Source organism: Myotis daubentonii, chromosome 5 (genome assembly GCF_963259705.1).
Source record: "Myotis daubentonii chromosome 5, mMyoDau2.1, whole genome shotgun sequence".
NCBI classification, from domain to species: Eukaryota; Metazoa; Chordata; class Mammalia; order Chiroptera; family Vespertilionidae; genus Myotis; species Myotis daubentonii.
In genome coordinates this window covers 108,290,062-108,303,750 of record NC_081844.1, presented here as the reverse complement: position 1 = coordinate 108,303,750, position 13,689 = coordinate 108,290,062, and the positions used below count along the sequence as shown (strand labels likewise).

The 13,689-nt window shown below is 46.1% G+C and overlaps 1 protein-coding gene across 6 annotated transcripts in view; it reads right to left on the bottom strand.

Moving 5' to 3' along the window:
* The window catches only part of BAIAP2L1 (BAR/IMD domain containing adaptor protein 2 like 1), a 74,970-nt gene that overhangs the window by 23,011 nt on the left and 38,270 nt on the right, over positions 1 to 13,689 (bottom strand). For all 6 annotated transcript variants that reach the window (XR_009453138.1, XM_059699276.1, XM_059699272.1 and 3 more), the window contains 3 exons: positions 1,990 to 2,051; positions 1,811 to 1,882; positions 357 to 494 (listed from right to left, as the gene is read on the bottom strand). Coding sequence is in view for 5 of the 6 variants with exons in the window: in XM_059699276.1 (XP_059555259.1) it covers positions 357 to 494; positions 1,811 to 1,882; positions 1,990 to 2,051 (272 nt within the window). In the remaining variant the exon portion in view is untranslated. The remainder of the gene's footprint in view (positions 1 to 356; positions 495 to 1,810; positions 1,883 to 1,989; positions 2,052 to 13,689) is intronic.

Genomic DNA, 13,689 nt, shown 5'->3' with positions numbered 1-13,689 from the left:
CGCACAAAGTATCGCTTTGTACTCCAGGGAGAAGAGCCTATTGCTTTAGAACCAGAAAGTCTGAGTTCAAATCGAAGTGTCAACCATATGACTTAAGCCCCCCCCCCATCTGTAAAATGGGGGTAACAGTGCTTACCTCCCTGAGTGGGCAGGAAATGCCCATGTTTTTAGGAGGCCACTGACTAAGCATGCTTCACCCTGGAAAAGCCCACAGCAGCTCACAATGCGAAGTCAGACGCTCACTCTTAACTTCAACAGCAGCTCAGCCGTAAGCGGATGAAGGGCTAACTGCAGTAAACACTTTCCGCAAACTATAAATCATCACCAACAAAACAAAGTCATGCTGAAGAGCTTACCTCAATTTCTTTGTGTTCGTATTTGACTGCATTTCGTCCTCCTTGACTTTTCCTTCTGATCTTCTTCAATTCAGCTTGAGATTTCTCCAAAGAATCTAATTTATTCCTGTGTTCTGTTTGGTATCTTTTGAGAGTGGCCTGCAAGTTAAACGTTGTACTTATTTCACTATAGCAGCACCATACAAACCCGAAGGCAGCTATTTTGCCACCATTTTCACTGGGTGTGGCCGGTCTGCCTCTCACTTCACACCACCCTCCCTGGTCCGTGGTCCTGAACACCGTCACTTCACACCACCCTCCCCTGGCCATGGTCCTACACACCCTCACTTCACAACACTCTCACTGGTCTGTGGTCCTGCACACCCTCACTTCACACCACCCTCTCCGGGCCATGGTCCTACACACCCTCACTTCACGCTTCCCCTCCCTTCAACTTTAAGGTTTGATGCTTTGTCCTAAAGTTCTGTTTATATGAGGGGCTCTTGACCAGAGGGCAGCTCTCAGGAGACAACGTCTTTTCTTTCTCTTGTTCCTTCTTTACTCCAGGGTGTTTGGACACTGGGTGGTCAGTACTTTGGTGAGAATAAGTCAACAATATTAGATCCCAGGTTCCTGTTTTATGACTTACGATTTCAAGAAAGAGACTGAAGAAGTACAATCAACTCCCGTCATTTGGGAGCTGTACAACAGTTTATTGGAGCCTGACAGACCTAGGTTAAAATTCTGGGTTCCTCCCTCATTTCCTGTGCGACTTCAGCAATTACTTAATTTCTCTAAGGTCCTCTGCCCTCTAATCTGTACAGTGAGGATAATATGAGTTCGTTCCCACATTTTGGAGTTTCTGTAGGGATGCAAGGTGCTTGGCATCACACCCCACTCCGCAGCCCCAGCTGGTCCTGCGCCTTCCTCTGAGCACGGCTTACTGCCGCACAGGGTCTTGGTGAGAAGAAAGGGGGCTCTGGGTGGCAGTCGGGGGAAATGGGAAGAGCCCTGTGTGCCGGGCAGGACCAGGAAGGAGGAAACTGCTGGAACCGACAACACCAGGTGGCGGCAAGAGGTCCATGCAGGAGCGGCCCCTGCCATCAGACCTGGCGCCCAGACGGTGCTCTTCTACGCCCCGTCCCACGGAGCCGGCTGTGAGGGCCACACTGCTCGGACACAGATGCAGCTGTCGCCAGCACGTGTGTGGGCATGGGGGCCAGGCTTCCAGAAGCAGCAGGCTTCCTCGCAGTGTTTTTTCTATGCTTTTCAATAAGGATCCTGAGTGTTAGCAGAAACGAGCCCACTCAGCCTCAAATGAACTGTCTGTGCACTGTGCACACCCTCAACACAAGCTCCCTCCATGTCTGCTGCTGAGTCAGGCTCAGAGTCAAGTGAGTGCAGCCTCCTGGACAGCCAGGCCCCGTGCCGGCGCCTGCCTCCACCACGGAGGCAGAGCAACGCTGAGTACTCACGGTCATGTATTTTACATCAAGTTCTGTCTTCTTCTCCAGCTCATGTATAATCTCTTTGTGGAATGCTTTGAACTGTTAACAAAAGGAAATAAAAATATTCATATCAGATTTGAGATGTTAAGCAAAATAAAATTTAAAAAGAAATACATGTTGTAAAAATAGAAAAAGAGTTCACATACATTTTCTCTAAAACTCTCATCAAGTTTCTGGTGGGTACTTGAAATCTCTATGAGAACGTGGCCTGAGAACAAAACCAGACAAGTTAGGGGGGGAAGCCATTGTGTGGTATTGTAAAGAGGGGAAGGAAGTAAAAAAGTGCCTCACAGTCCATTGCTGTCCCCAGAACCCGTGGGCATCCGTTCCAGACACTCAGACAGCTGACCGTGCCCCATGATGGGATGGGCACCAGGGGACGCAGCTGGTCACAAACTCACTCTACAATTCCCTTCCCTCAAAAGAACGCCAGCTCTGTCTTAAAACTCACCTGTTCTTTCTATATTTGTTCATTCCCTGCGCTCAACTTATCTGGTTTAATTTTAAATTCTCTTAAAAAGGGTTCTCTTGGTCATTATAGTGACTAACTATAGGAACAAATGCCTTATTTTTATCTACTCCCTAGAGCAGTCTGAGTTTCTATCAGTCAGAAAAGATAAAAGCTTTTTTGGTTTCTCACATTAGTTCTCATTTCATTCTGGAAGATATGAATGCTGTGGAAACCCACAGCGGGCGGGACAGTGCTCTGCCTCGCGTCTCCTGGGACACTGTCCATTCTAAGGACCATCGCACGTGACAGAATGTCCCAGGACAAGGGGGCTTACTCCAAAGAGCAGCGGGACGAGCACCTGCTTGGAAAGCACATCTCCCGCTGCTCATGGCCGCTCACGGCTGCATGCACATCTCTGCTCCTAACTCTGATGAAGATGAATGAGGGCCTCTCTCTGCCAGCTTATCAAATAGTCTGATAGCTAAGAGCTGGGAAAACCAAAAACCACATGGACAACCCCCAGACTAGACCAAGCGATTAAATGTGCTGGCAGGTCACCCACAGTTCTCTGGGGGAAATGACAGGCTATGGATGAGGGAGTATGTGGGGAGAGAAAAGAACACCGACTGGACTAGGACTTCGGCCACACCTCCACACGATGACTCCACCAGGCCCTGTTCTCAAAACATTGTAAGACATCAACTTTCAAAGGGCTGGCCCAGCCTTTCCTTCATCTTCAGACTCAGAAATGAACATGTCCACTCGAATGTCCTGTTAGGCACCGCACATTCAACATGTCTAAAAGTGAACTCACCCGCTCTCTAACCCCAGATCGTGGCTGCCAGCCAGCCGGGCACACCTGTGTGATACCCAGTGCCAAAGACGCATTCCCTTGTGCATGGGGGGTCATCACTTGGGCTACTTCTAGGGTGAAACCATGGCCCCTACTCATCCTGCTACCTTGGGTAACAAGTGTGCCAGCCCTTCCCTGCCCCGGAGAGAAGGCACGTGGGAACAGCACGTTTCCTATGTTCCACCAGAGGAGGAAGAGGAGTCCCCCAGTCCAACCTGCCACGTGGCCCTCTAAGGGTGCCCCCGCCAAGCTCTTATCATTACTCTGGCCTCCCAGCTTATTCTCTTTGATCTTCTTCCTCACAGGTGCCAGGGGTCTTTCCAAATGCAAAGGTCACAGTTCCCTCCCCAAGGCGTCCCAGATGAACCAATCCTCAGCAGGAAGCCCGCCTGCACAGCTCTGCTTACAATGACAGTGGTCCGACCATGGGGGCGGGTGGGGGGCAGAGAACCTCCTGTAAGGCAGGACCTGATGAGGTTACAGGTGCAGAGCCTGTAGTCCCTAAGGAGCCCCTAACAGAACAGCCTGCTGGAGAGTGAGGGCAGACTCATCCCCAGCACCCACGGGTCCACCACGCCAAGTAATCCAAGTGCCCGCTCTACACCCCTCATTTACCCCATAATTAAGTTCTCGTGGAGCTCAACACGGAACAGAGTTCTTCACAAAGGAAGCCCTCACGTGACCAAGAATATAATTACATCCATGTCACTTTATATCATTTGGTCATTTCAGATAGTGCAACAACCCACGTAACTTTCACATCTGTGTTAAACACATAAGTAACTCTTGGCGGCAGATAAAGAAAACAACAGCAAAAGCCCACCTCCACTACTTGAAAATCAAACACTCTACTCTTGGCAAATCAGATCTACTTAAAAAAATAAAAAAGTCTAAAAACAACTTGGCTTAAATCAGTCAGAGTGATTTAAACTAGAATCAAGGCATTCGCATTTGTTCGTACTGTCAGGAACTTTATTTCTATATATAACGTAGATCTCTGAGAAGTGAGCTGCCAAAACAGAAGTCTGTGCCAGTGTGGGCACTGCTGCACTGCGCTCTGGCGAAGGCCCTGCTCCCCGCACCCCCCTGGCTCCCAGCACCCACCTCAGCACTCTCGGCCTCCTGCCCACAGTTCCTCCCAGCAGGCAGCGGGGTGTGGGGGAGGGGGAAGGAAGGCTCAAAAGGTTTAGTGAAAAGCCCATTCACTCTGTGGGCAGGAACCAAACACCTGCCCCTGCCCTTGTTATTCCTGTCCCTTGCAGCTTGTGGGATTTAAATGCCAGCCTCACAGCAGCAGCCATGGAGTGCTCGGTCATAAAAAGGGTCAGAAAACATCTTTATTGTGACCATGCGAGCTGCCAACAGTGTATTTTGAAACAGAACATGAAAACGGCCTTCATGTTTAATCTACAGAAGTTTATTCTTAGGTACTACGTGTTGCTTTATGTCTGAAATGTGGTATCACACACGTTTGTTTACTCTTAGCCCTGTAACCTACTTTTTCATAAATTACATTTAAGAAAAATATTTTTTTAAAAAAGAGGGTGGAGTTGAGAAAGCACAGCCCAGATTCTAATGGAACAGAACTAAACACACACACCCAAAAAGGAATTAACGTGTTGATCCCAGAAATCACAGCACAGCGTGTAACAAATCAACCATTTACTTTTTTTCCCTTTTAGGTTTTGAGTCACATTTTGAGAAGAAACTCATAGTAGGTACAGTCATGTGACTAAGTCGGAGTATATTATGTTCTTAAATGGCAATATTAAAGGAATTTAAGTTAATATAGCTATTTTAAAATCATGAACTTGACATAATTAAAAGTCAATATCTACCACTCATTTTTCCCTGAAATTCATATAATGGCGAATTTTAGGAACTTTGAACAAATATGTCCAACATTTTGGGGACAATATTGTCTGAAAGTATATATTTAGACAATAGGAAGTATGAACTTAAAATAAAGTTACATAAAAAATTTTTTAAAAGTATTGGTATAGGCCCTGGCCGGGTACTCAGTTGGTTAGAGCAACATCCCAATACACCAAGGTTGCAGGTTCGATCCCCAGCCAGGGCACATATAAGAATCAACCAATGAATGCATAAATAAGTGGAACAACAAACCAAAGCCTCTCTCTCTCCTATAATAATAATAATAATAATAATAATAATAATAAAAAGAGTATTGGTATAAACACATAGTTTTCATCTGAAATACAGATTAGTCATTGGACTATTAATATATCTTCAACTAGATAATTCTTCATCAAGTTACAGTAGAAATTTAGAGGAACGGAATGGGGACACTAATGGACCAGAATAGCACAGAACACGTGAATATAAAGCCATGCATGTTATTTTCCGTTTATATTTGGCCACGGGTAATCAGAGCACATTTATTATTTTAAGAAAGCACAGAGCAATGACCGACTCACACACTACGGCCTCCATGTTACTTCAAGTGGAAGCAGACAATGAAACGACAGCGTAGAAGCCAGCCTGGCCTAAAGTTACACTGCATGGATTACGTAGAATGACCAAAAATGTTACTGAAGAAAGGATCCACTTTTCCTGACTATTTTCCAAATCTCAAATGAGAGGAGAAAATACAATGGAAGTAAAAGTAAACTACACAAGTAGGTAGTGCAAGGGTTAGTCACCCACCCAGGCTGAGAGGCCAATTATGTCATGAACCTGTGACCTCACTTGAAAGGCTTTGCAACCTAAGAACAGCTCCAGGGGCTATATAAAACCAGTCCTCTGGTCGGTGCCGACACGTCCCAGTGAACAATGTGCATGGAGGGGTAATGCCAAGAGTAGGGGAGCATCACTGACCGTTCCTCCAAAAGTCGGGCCTCTGCCTTACCCACTGCAGTACCACAGTCCTCACTGACGCCTTGCACGGAGACTATACTTATTCTGCCAGTCATCACCATGTATCCCATTTGATGAAGACAAATGGGACACACAGGAGCTACACAAAAGGGTTACGTAGTGTCCTAAAGTCCCCTCATTGTCTGAGGTGAAAGTGCAGTGCCACTAACATCTGACTTTGATAAGAAAGGACACGTGCTAACACCTCCAGGGTACACCTGAAAGGATCAAATGCCTAATTACCAAGCTAGTTTCTTCTTGCCCTTAAAAAAGAGAATGAGAAGAAATGAACGTAGGACAGAGAGTAGAAAGCAAAAAATGTAAGTAAATAGACAATACAGTCCAAATAAAAGACGATGATTGTTAGGGTTAAAAAAAAGCAACAACACCCAACTCTATCCTGCTTAGATGAGGCCTTAAATATAGGGACCCAGAAAGGCTGAAAGAGAAAGAATAAGATAGTATGGCAGGCAAGTCACAGATAGGGGGAAAATAGAGTACACAACTGATAAAAGACTTGTATCTAAAACACGTAAAGAACCCTTAAAACTCAACAATAAGGAAGCAAGCAACTCAGTTAAAAAAGAGCAAAAGATCTGAACAGATATCTCACCAAAACAAGACATACAGATGGCAAATAAACATTTGAAAAGATACTCTGCATCATACGCCAATGGGAACTGGAAATGAAAACAACAATGAAATGCCCCCACTCACCTACCAGAATGGCTAAAATCCAGAAAACAGGCAACACCAAATGCTGGTGAGGATGTGGAGTAATAGAACTTACGTTCATTGCTAGCAGAAATGCAAAACAGTGCAGCCACTAGGCAAGGCAGACCTGCAGGTTCTTAGGAAGGTAAATAGTCTTACCATTATCTAAGTCACCTGAAATCTTATGTCCACAGAAAAACCTATATATGAATGTTTATAGCATCTTTATTCATACTGCCAAAAACTGAAAGCAACCAAGATGAATGGATAACCAAACCGTGGTACATCTGTACAATTGAATATTATTCAGGAGTGAAAAAGAAACTATTACGTCACAAAAAGACATGGAGGAAGCTGAAGTGCACATTGCTTAATGAAAGAAGCCAGTCTGAAAAGGCTACCTCCTACATAATAAAAGCCTAATATGCTCAATGTCTGGTCAACCGGTTGGCCGTTCAACCAAAGTGTAATATGCTAATGATATGCTAAGGCCACTCAACCGCTCGCTATGACATGCACTGACCACCAGGGGGCAGATGCTCCAACCAGTAGGTTAGCTTGCTGCTGGGGTCCAGCAGATTGGGACTGAGCGAGACGGGCCAGACACGCCCTGAGCCCTCCTGCGGTCCTTCCCCGGCTGGCCAACCTCCTGCATCCCTCCCTGGCCCCCATCATGCACTGGTGCACTGGGCCTCTAGTATTACATATGATATTATTCTGGAAAAGGCAAAACTAGAGACAGTAAAAAGATCAGTAGTTGCCAAGGGTGTGGGGGGGAGTGAGGAGTAGATATTGTAATGGTAGATATATCATTAAACATTTGTCAAAATTCATAGAACACAGCCCTGGTTGGTGTGGCTCAGCTGGTTGAGCGTCATCCCATGCACCAAAAGTTGTGGGCTTGATCCCAGGAGGGGGACATGCAGGAGGCAGCCGATCCATGTTTTGCTCTCACATTGATGTTTCTCTCTCTCTCAAAATCAATAAACTATTTAAAAAACAAACAACAAAAAATAAAAAAAAAAACCAACAACTCATAGAACACAAAGAGTAAACTCTAATGTAAACTATGGATTTTAGTTGCTGATGTATCAAGATTGGTTCTTATCTATAACAAACGTAACACAGCAATGCAAGATGTTACAAATAGGAAAACTGAGTGGGGAGAGAGCAGAGTGTGTGGAAACTCTGGGTAAGCTCTGTTCAATTTTCTATAAATCTATGACTGCCCTAAAAAAATAAAGTCTATTAATTAACAACAATAACAAAAGAAACATCGCAGCAGCCATCTGCAACTAGAGTGAGTAGGAGCCAGCACCTGCTTGGGGGACAGCACATGTGTGTCTGAATGTTTCTGGAAGCTGCAATGGATAAGAACTCCATCTGATTCTTAGCGATCTTGTGCCCCTGTCTGGCCTACACAGGCCTTAAAAGTCCAGTCAATAAGTAAGTATATTGAACAAATAAATGAAGGGGTCATTGCAGTGAAAAGGGACGTAAAGAACAGTGACAGAGAGCAGGACAAGAGACTCCAGCAAAAGCCTGACCCATCCGAAGGTGGCGTCTGTCGTACTGGATTTTATTTCATAACAAATATCGCACTTTTATTATTTCTATAATAAATACGATATTTGTTGCAGAAATTCCTATGAGAAAATTAGTTTTGTTGAACCTGAATGCCTGGCCGTCACCTTGCCATCCTTTTCTCCGCCACTGAAACAACTACTTTCAGATGAAGAGAGAGGCTTTGGTGAGGCAGCTCCTGGAGTGCGGGCGCCCGGCACCCCGCAAAGTGAGCCCCTCAGGCAGGACTGGCACCCACACGGAGCTGTATCCAACTCAGAGTTTTCAGGAGCAAATTCCTGGCAGCTTTCAGTTAACCAAGGTTTACTAACACAGAGGTCCGGTCTCAGAGGATCCTGAACCACAAACAAGATTTATTTTTTTAAACAAGGGACATTTTTGTTTACAAAATTTTCCTTTTGCCAAACAAGAAGCTACAATCCCAGACTATGTGGGCTCAGTGCTGGACACTTGGCAACCCAAGGTGAGAGGATTAAGTGTCCTAACACGGGAAAGGCGCCAAGAGCAAGGCACACACAAGACTCAGTGTTAGATTCCTTCCAGCCTCCCGGTTTCTGGTAGAAAGTGGGCTGGAAGGGAGGGATGGTGCAGAGCGGATAAAGTTGGACGAACCACTTATTGAGGAAGTTTAGCAATAAGAGAAAAGTGACATAAGGTAGCTAAAGATGGCAACACGAAGCACTCTTCCTTTTTCTTTTAAGAAAGGGATGACTTAAGGTGCGAGGGAAGAATGCATGGAAACCAATACGCCCTGTATGACGGACATGTGAGTTAATTCCTAACCTGCATGTAAGAAATGCTTTACAAATAAAATATCCTGGCTATTTTAAGCTCAAGTCTTTTCAGCGAGGCAGAGAGGTAAAGCAAAGGGTATCAGTGACCTAGTCCTCAGTGCGCAGGGTGCTGTGGAGTAGAGGTGTTCTCTGAAAATGGTAACTAAATAACTAAACGTCATGTCAGGGTGCCATGCAGACTGATAAATCGACTTGGAGAGCAAATGGGATGTTTCTTACCGTTTCATTTTGAGTAGCGATTAAACTAAGCCAGCCTGCCTGCTGCACACTAGGAACATCAAGTTAAACGAAGGACAGGATTTGGATGAAGAGCCACTGTTTCCCGAGTTGGATTTTAATGTGCTGCTCTTATTTAGCTAAAGGACAACGGCCATTTCTTCAAGGTTACCAATTATATATCACACAGGGATAACTGATCAATTTCACATCCATATACAGATCACAAGTGATTGTTTTATTTACACCCAAATGTAAAATACAGCATTAAAAAGATTAAAAGTTTTCTACAAGCTATTATATCAGGTGAGGTAAGTTTGACATTAATTATTCATCTTCTTTTTTCATTGATTAGTAGATTAAGGCTAAAATGCAACCATTTTGATTACTAGTGAAAATGAAAGCAGAGTATTATCAATAATAAATGAAGCTCACAACTAGTTATTCCTTATGGTATCACTAATTAACTGTAGGCATTTCCATTCAAGTTAAAAAAAATGCCAAAATTTTTTAAAGTTTTTTTTTTGTTGTTGTTCAAAAGGACCGGTTTTGCTCTGTGCTTTAAGTGTCGGCCTTCAGACCAAAGAGTCTTGGGTTCAATTCCCAGTCAAGGGCACATACCTGGGTTGCAGGTTTGATCCCCAGCCCCCAGTAGGGGTGTGTGCGGGAGGCAACCAAACATGTGTCTCTCTCACATTGATTTTTTTTTCTCTCTCTCTCTCCCACCTCCTCCCTCCCTTCCACTCTAAAAATCAAGGGAAAAAATATCCTCTCGTGAGGATAAACAAACAAACCTGGACCCTGAATCACAAAGATGTGGACAATGCCGAGGTAAAAAAGGTGCTAAGAGACAGTTTTCAGTTCAGTATTACTGAATAAAACCATCTTACACATTTTAAGTGAAGAATTTTTCAACAAGTTTAAAAACACAAAATAAAACAGACTACAGATCCCAACTTTCAGTCAGAAAGCCATTTTTCCTTTGACCTACAACCACAACCCCTCGGAGATTTTGGGTGATTTTGGGTGGTCCTACTATGATTGAATTTAAGGAAGATTCCACAAAACTTAGCATCCGTTTTATTCTCTCTTCCTCCACAGGGACCACGGAACCACAGAAGGAGAGCAAACAATGACCCGGTGCCATCCGGGTTCAAACGTCCCCCTCCCCCTCCTCTACCTTAGGGTGAAGGTGACAGACAGGGCACACCACTGCAGGACCCTCCAAGACAGCCATGGCTTCATGGCTTCAGTCCTTCCCTGTGCCAAGCGCTGTGCTAACAACCCCTACAGCGATGGCCTCGCTGAGTCCTCCCAACCGAAGGGAGGACTGCCATTACCCTCATCACACAGGCGGCCACCGAGAGGCTCTTAGGTGGTTTCCCCGAGGCCACACAAGTACAGGTGGAGGGGCCGGAATCTGAACACGTCTGATCCTGGGCCTCACTTTTAAGTACTCTGCACCCTCCTCCCATGTGCAGAAAGAAATCTTGTCCAAGAGGAATTGGGTGTCTCTACTGTGTACCCGAGGGGGGAACAACGCCCATCATGTGGGAGTTACAGGAAAGGGATGCCTGCTTGCCATCAGCCGGAATACCTGAATGATTAGTGCTGTTGGAAATGGACCAGGCTACCTGTTGGGGGGGGGGGGGGGTCAGGGGAGCCTCACAGAGGTATAAACGTACTGGCTGAGGGCTGGCCCGGTCACCAAGCCAGTTCAGTGCAGATGTTTGGGTCAGGCAGGAAGTAGAACCAAAGTGGTGGGACTGACTCCCCACAGCACCAGACCCAGGAAGACCAGCCCCCCTGGCCCATCTGTCATGACCTCATGACACACAGAGAGAGGAACCAACTCGAAGACAAACAGTAGCCTAAGGCCAGATGAACCAGCAATTTGGGAACCCTAAGGGAACTAAGGAGGCATAAAACATGATCATCCATGACAAATGGCAGGGAACACCACTGCCTGCCACACAGACAACCCGCACTGGAGAAGGGGTGCAGGGAAAAGGGCTGGTGCGGGAGGCCGGGTGCCATTCCCACCCCGCCCCTCATGCATCTGTAAGATGTCCTGTAAACCATCAGCCCCTCCCAGGGGCAGGTGAGAACCAAATAAGAACACAGAAGTGGAGCATCTGACAGCCGTGAGCCTCAGTAATTGTTAGTTTGGGGCTGAGGGAAGCCACAGGGCAGGAGGCTTAAGTATCACTGTCGCTGGGCAAACAAAACAGGGCCTGTCTTGTTCACAGGGATATAGAACTACACACTCACACAATGAACTCCAGACTCACATTCCCAGCTGCCCCGTCGACATTTCCACTTAGTCTGACAAACATCCCAAACCTAACACATCTGAACCTTTTAAAATATAAGTCAAACCACAACACTCCTGAGTTCAAAACCTTCTATGGCATCCCACCCCCACTTCAGGCAACATTCTTACCATGACCCACAAGGCCCTACCTGACCTTGCCCCACCCTCGAGCCCGCTCCATCTCAAGACCCCCACCCCTCCTACTCCTCCATTCTTAACTGCACCTAAACCAGACTGGCTTCCACACTGTGGCCCAAACTGAGGCTGCCTCAGGGCCTTTGCACTGCCAGCACCCATTGGAATGGTCTCCCCAGACATTGCTCCCTCCCCATTGTGTGCCCCTGAGCACTCTACCTAACCGGGTCACTCCCCCTTTAGGAGCAGGGACTGGACGCACTGATTTATCCTCAGGGACTAGATCAATGCCTCTCAGGTAGAGATACTCACTGGAATGCAACAGAGCTGGCAGACTGCCTGCGTTGAATTAAAAAAAGAAAAGAAAAAGAAATGGCATTGCTGGGTCCTGTGGTAACTGTTTAAACTGAGGCACTGGCAGGCTCTTTTCTGAGGCAGCTGCTCCATTTTACGTGCCTGCCAGCAATGTGTGAGGACTCGACTTATCTCTGCCAACACTGTTATCATCTGTCTCTTTAATGACAGTCACTGTGTCGGATGTGAACTGGTATCTCATTGTGGTTGCGATTTGCATTTCCCTAGTGGCTGATGATGTTGAGCATCTTTTCATAGGCTTATTGGCATCCTTACTTTTTAATACTTTTATAGGAAAGAGCACCAGAGGAAGTGCAGCCACCCCCAAACTTTCAGAATGTAACCCAGCCATGGCTGTCCCTCTCTACTGTTACATCACCATGGGCTTGGGAACGTGCACCAGGCCAGGCCTCACTCATGTCATGATTCTATCCATACCCGTCTTCCGGGTCCTCCTTCCTCAGCCTGTCACAGGGGCCACCTCCCTTTGCAGTTTCCTGTGCATCAGACTTGAGTCACCCTTTCTTGCCTTCCTTGGTTTGTGTGTCAGAACTCAGTGGTTTTGTTTCCGACACATACTTCAAGGCCCAGCACAGTGCCACAGAGTAGGAACTGCCCATCTGTAAGAGGATGCGAGTGCATGGCTCTCGTGAACATTAACAGTGGCAGTGGGGAGGTGGCGCCCCCTGGGCCTGAGCCACCACCCCTCCCTGTGGCCGGTATGGCTGCTAGGACCCCTGAGCGGCTGTTCCTGGCTATGGGCAGAGAGCATGAGAACAAGGGCCGCTACATTCTCCCCATCCTGAGTTGATAGGACATACAATATCCTTCAAGAAGAAAAAGACCAATTTGAATCATTGTGAAAACTGGGTTTAAACAAGACAATTAGCTCTGCACACACTTCAAAATTCAAAGTGTTACGAGAATGGGCAGGTACAATCAAGTGTATTGAAACATGGGCAGCGATGTAGCAAGTTACACTCAGGAGGCACTAGATGTGAAATGGAGGCACCTTGATTCGACAGCTTAGCTTTTACATCTGTAGTTCCTTTTACTAAGTGTAGAACATCATTTCCACATTGAGTTACTTCAAAGCTAAGAGAAGGAATGCTTTTCTTAGAACTCCGATTATGTCTTAAAGAAACACAAAATACAGGCTTACACATGTCGGGTCCATCTCAGACCATTCAGTGGTGAGCTATTTAACACAGCCTTTTACCTGCTGAGCCACACTGGGCAGGGTCAGCTTCACTGCCTCAAAATAAAGCCCGTCAGAAAAAGCACATCTTTGGACATATACATAATTAAGTCGATGCGCTAGGCACAGAGCTGGCAGACTGCCTGCGTCGAATTAACTGGCCATTAACCGGTTGGGTGACCTCAGCAATTACTCCCTCGGAGCCCCTGTTTGCCCACCTGTAAAATGGAGACAATAGCAGGTGCTTCAGAGGGCTGTGTGATGAGGAGAGGAGTCAGTATCTGTAAGGTGCTCAGAACAGTGCCTGGCACTCAGCAGGTGCTATGTTCACCAAATAAAATAAATTCCCTATTCAT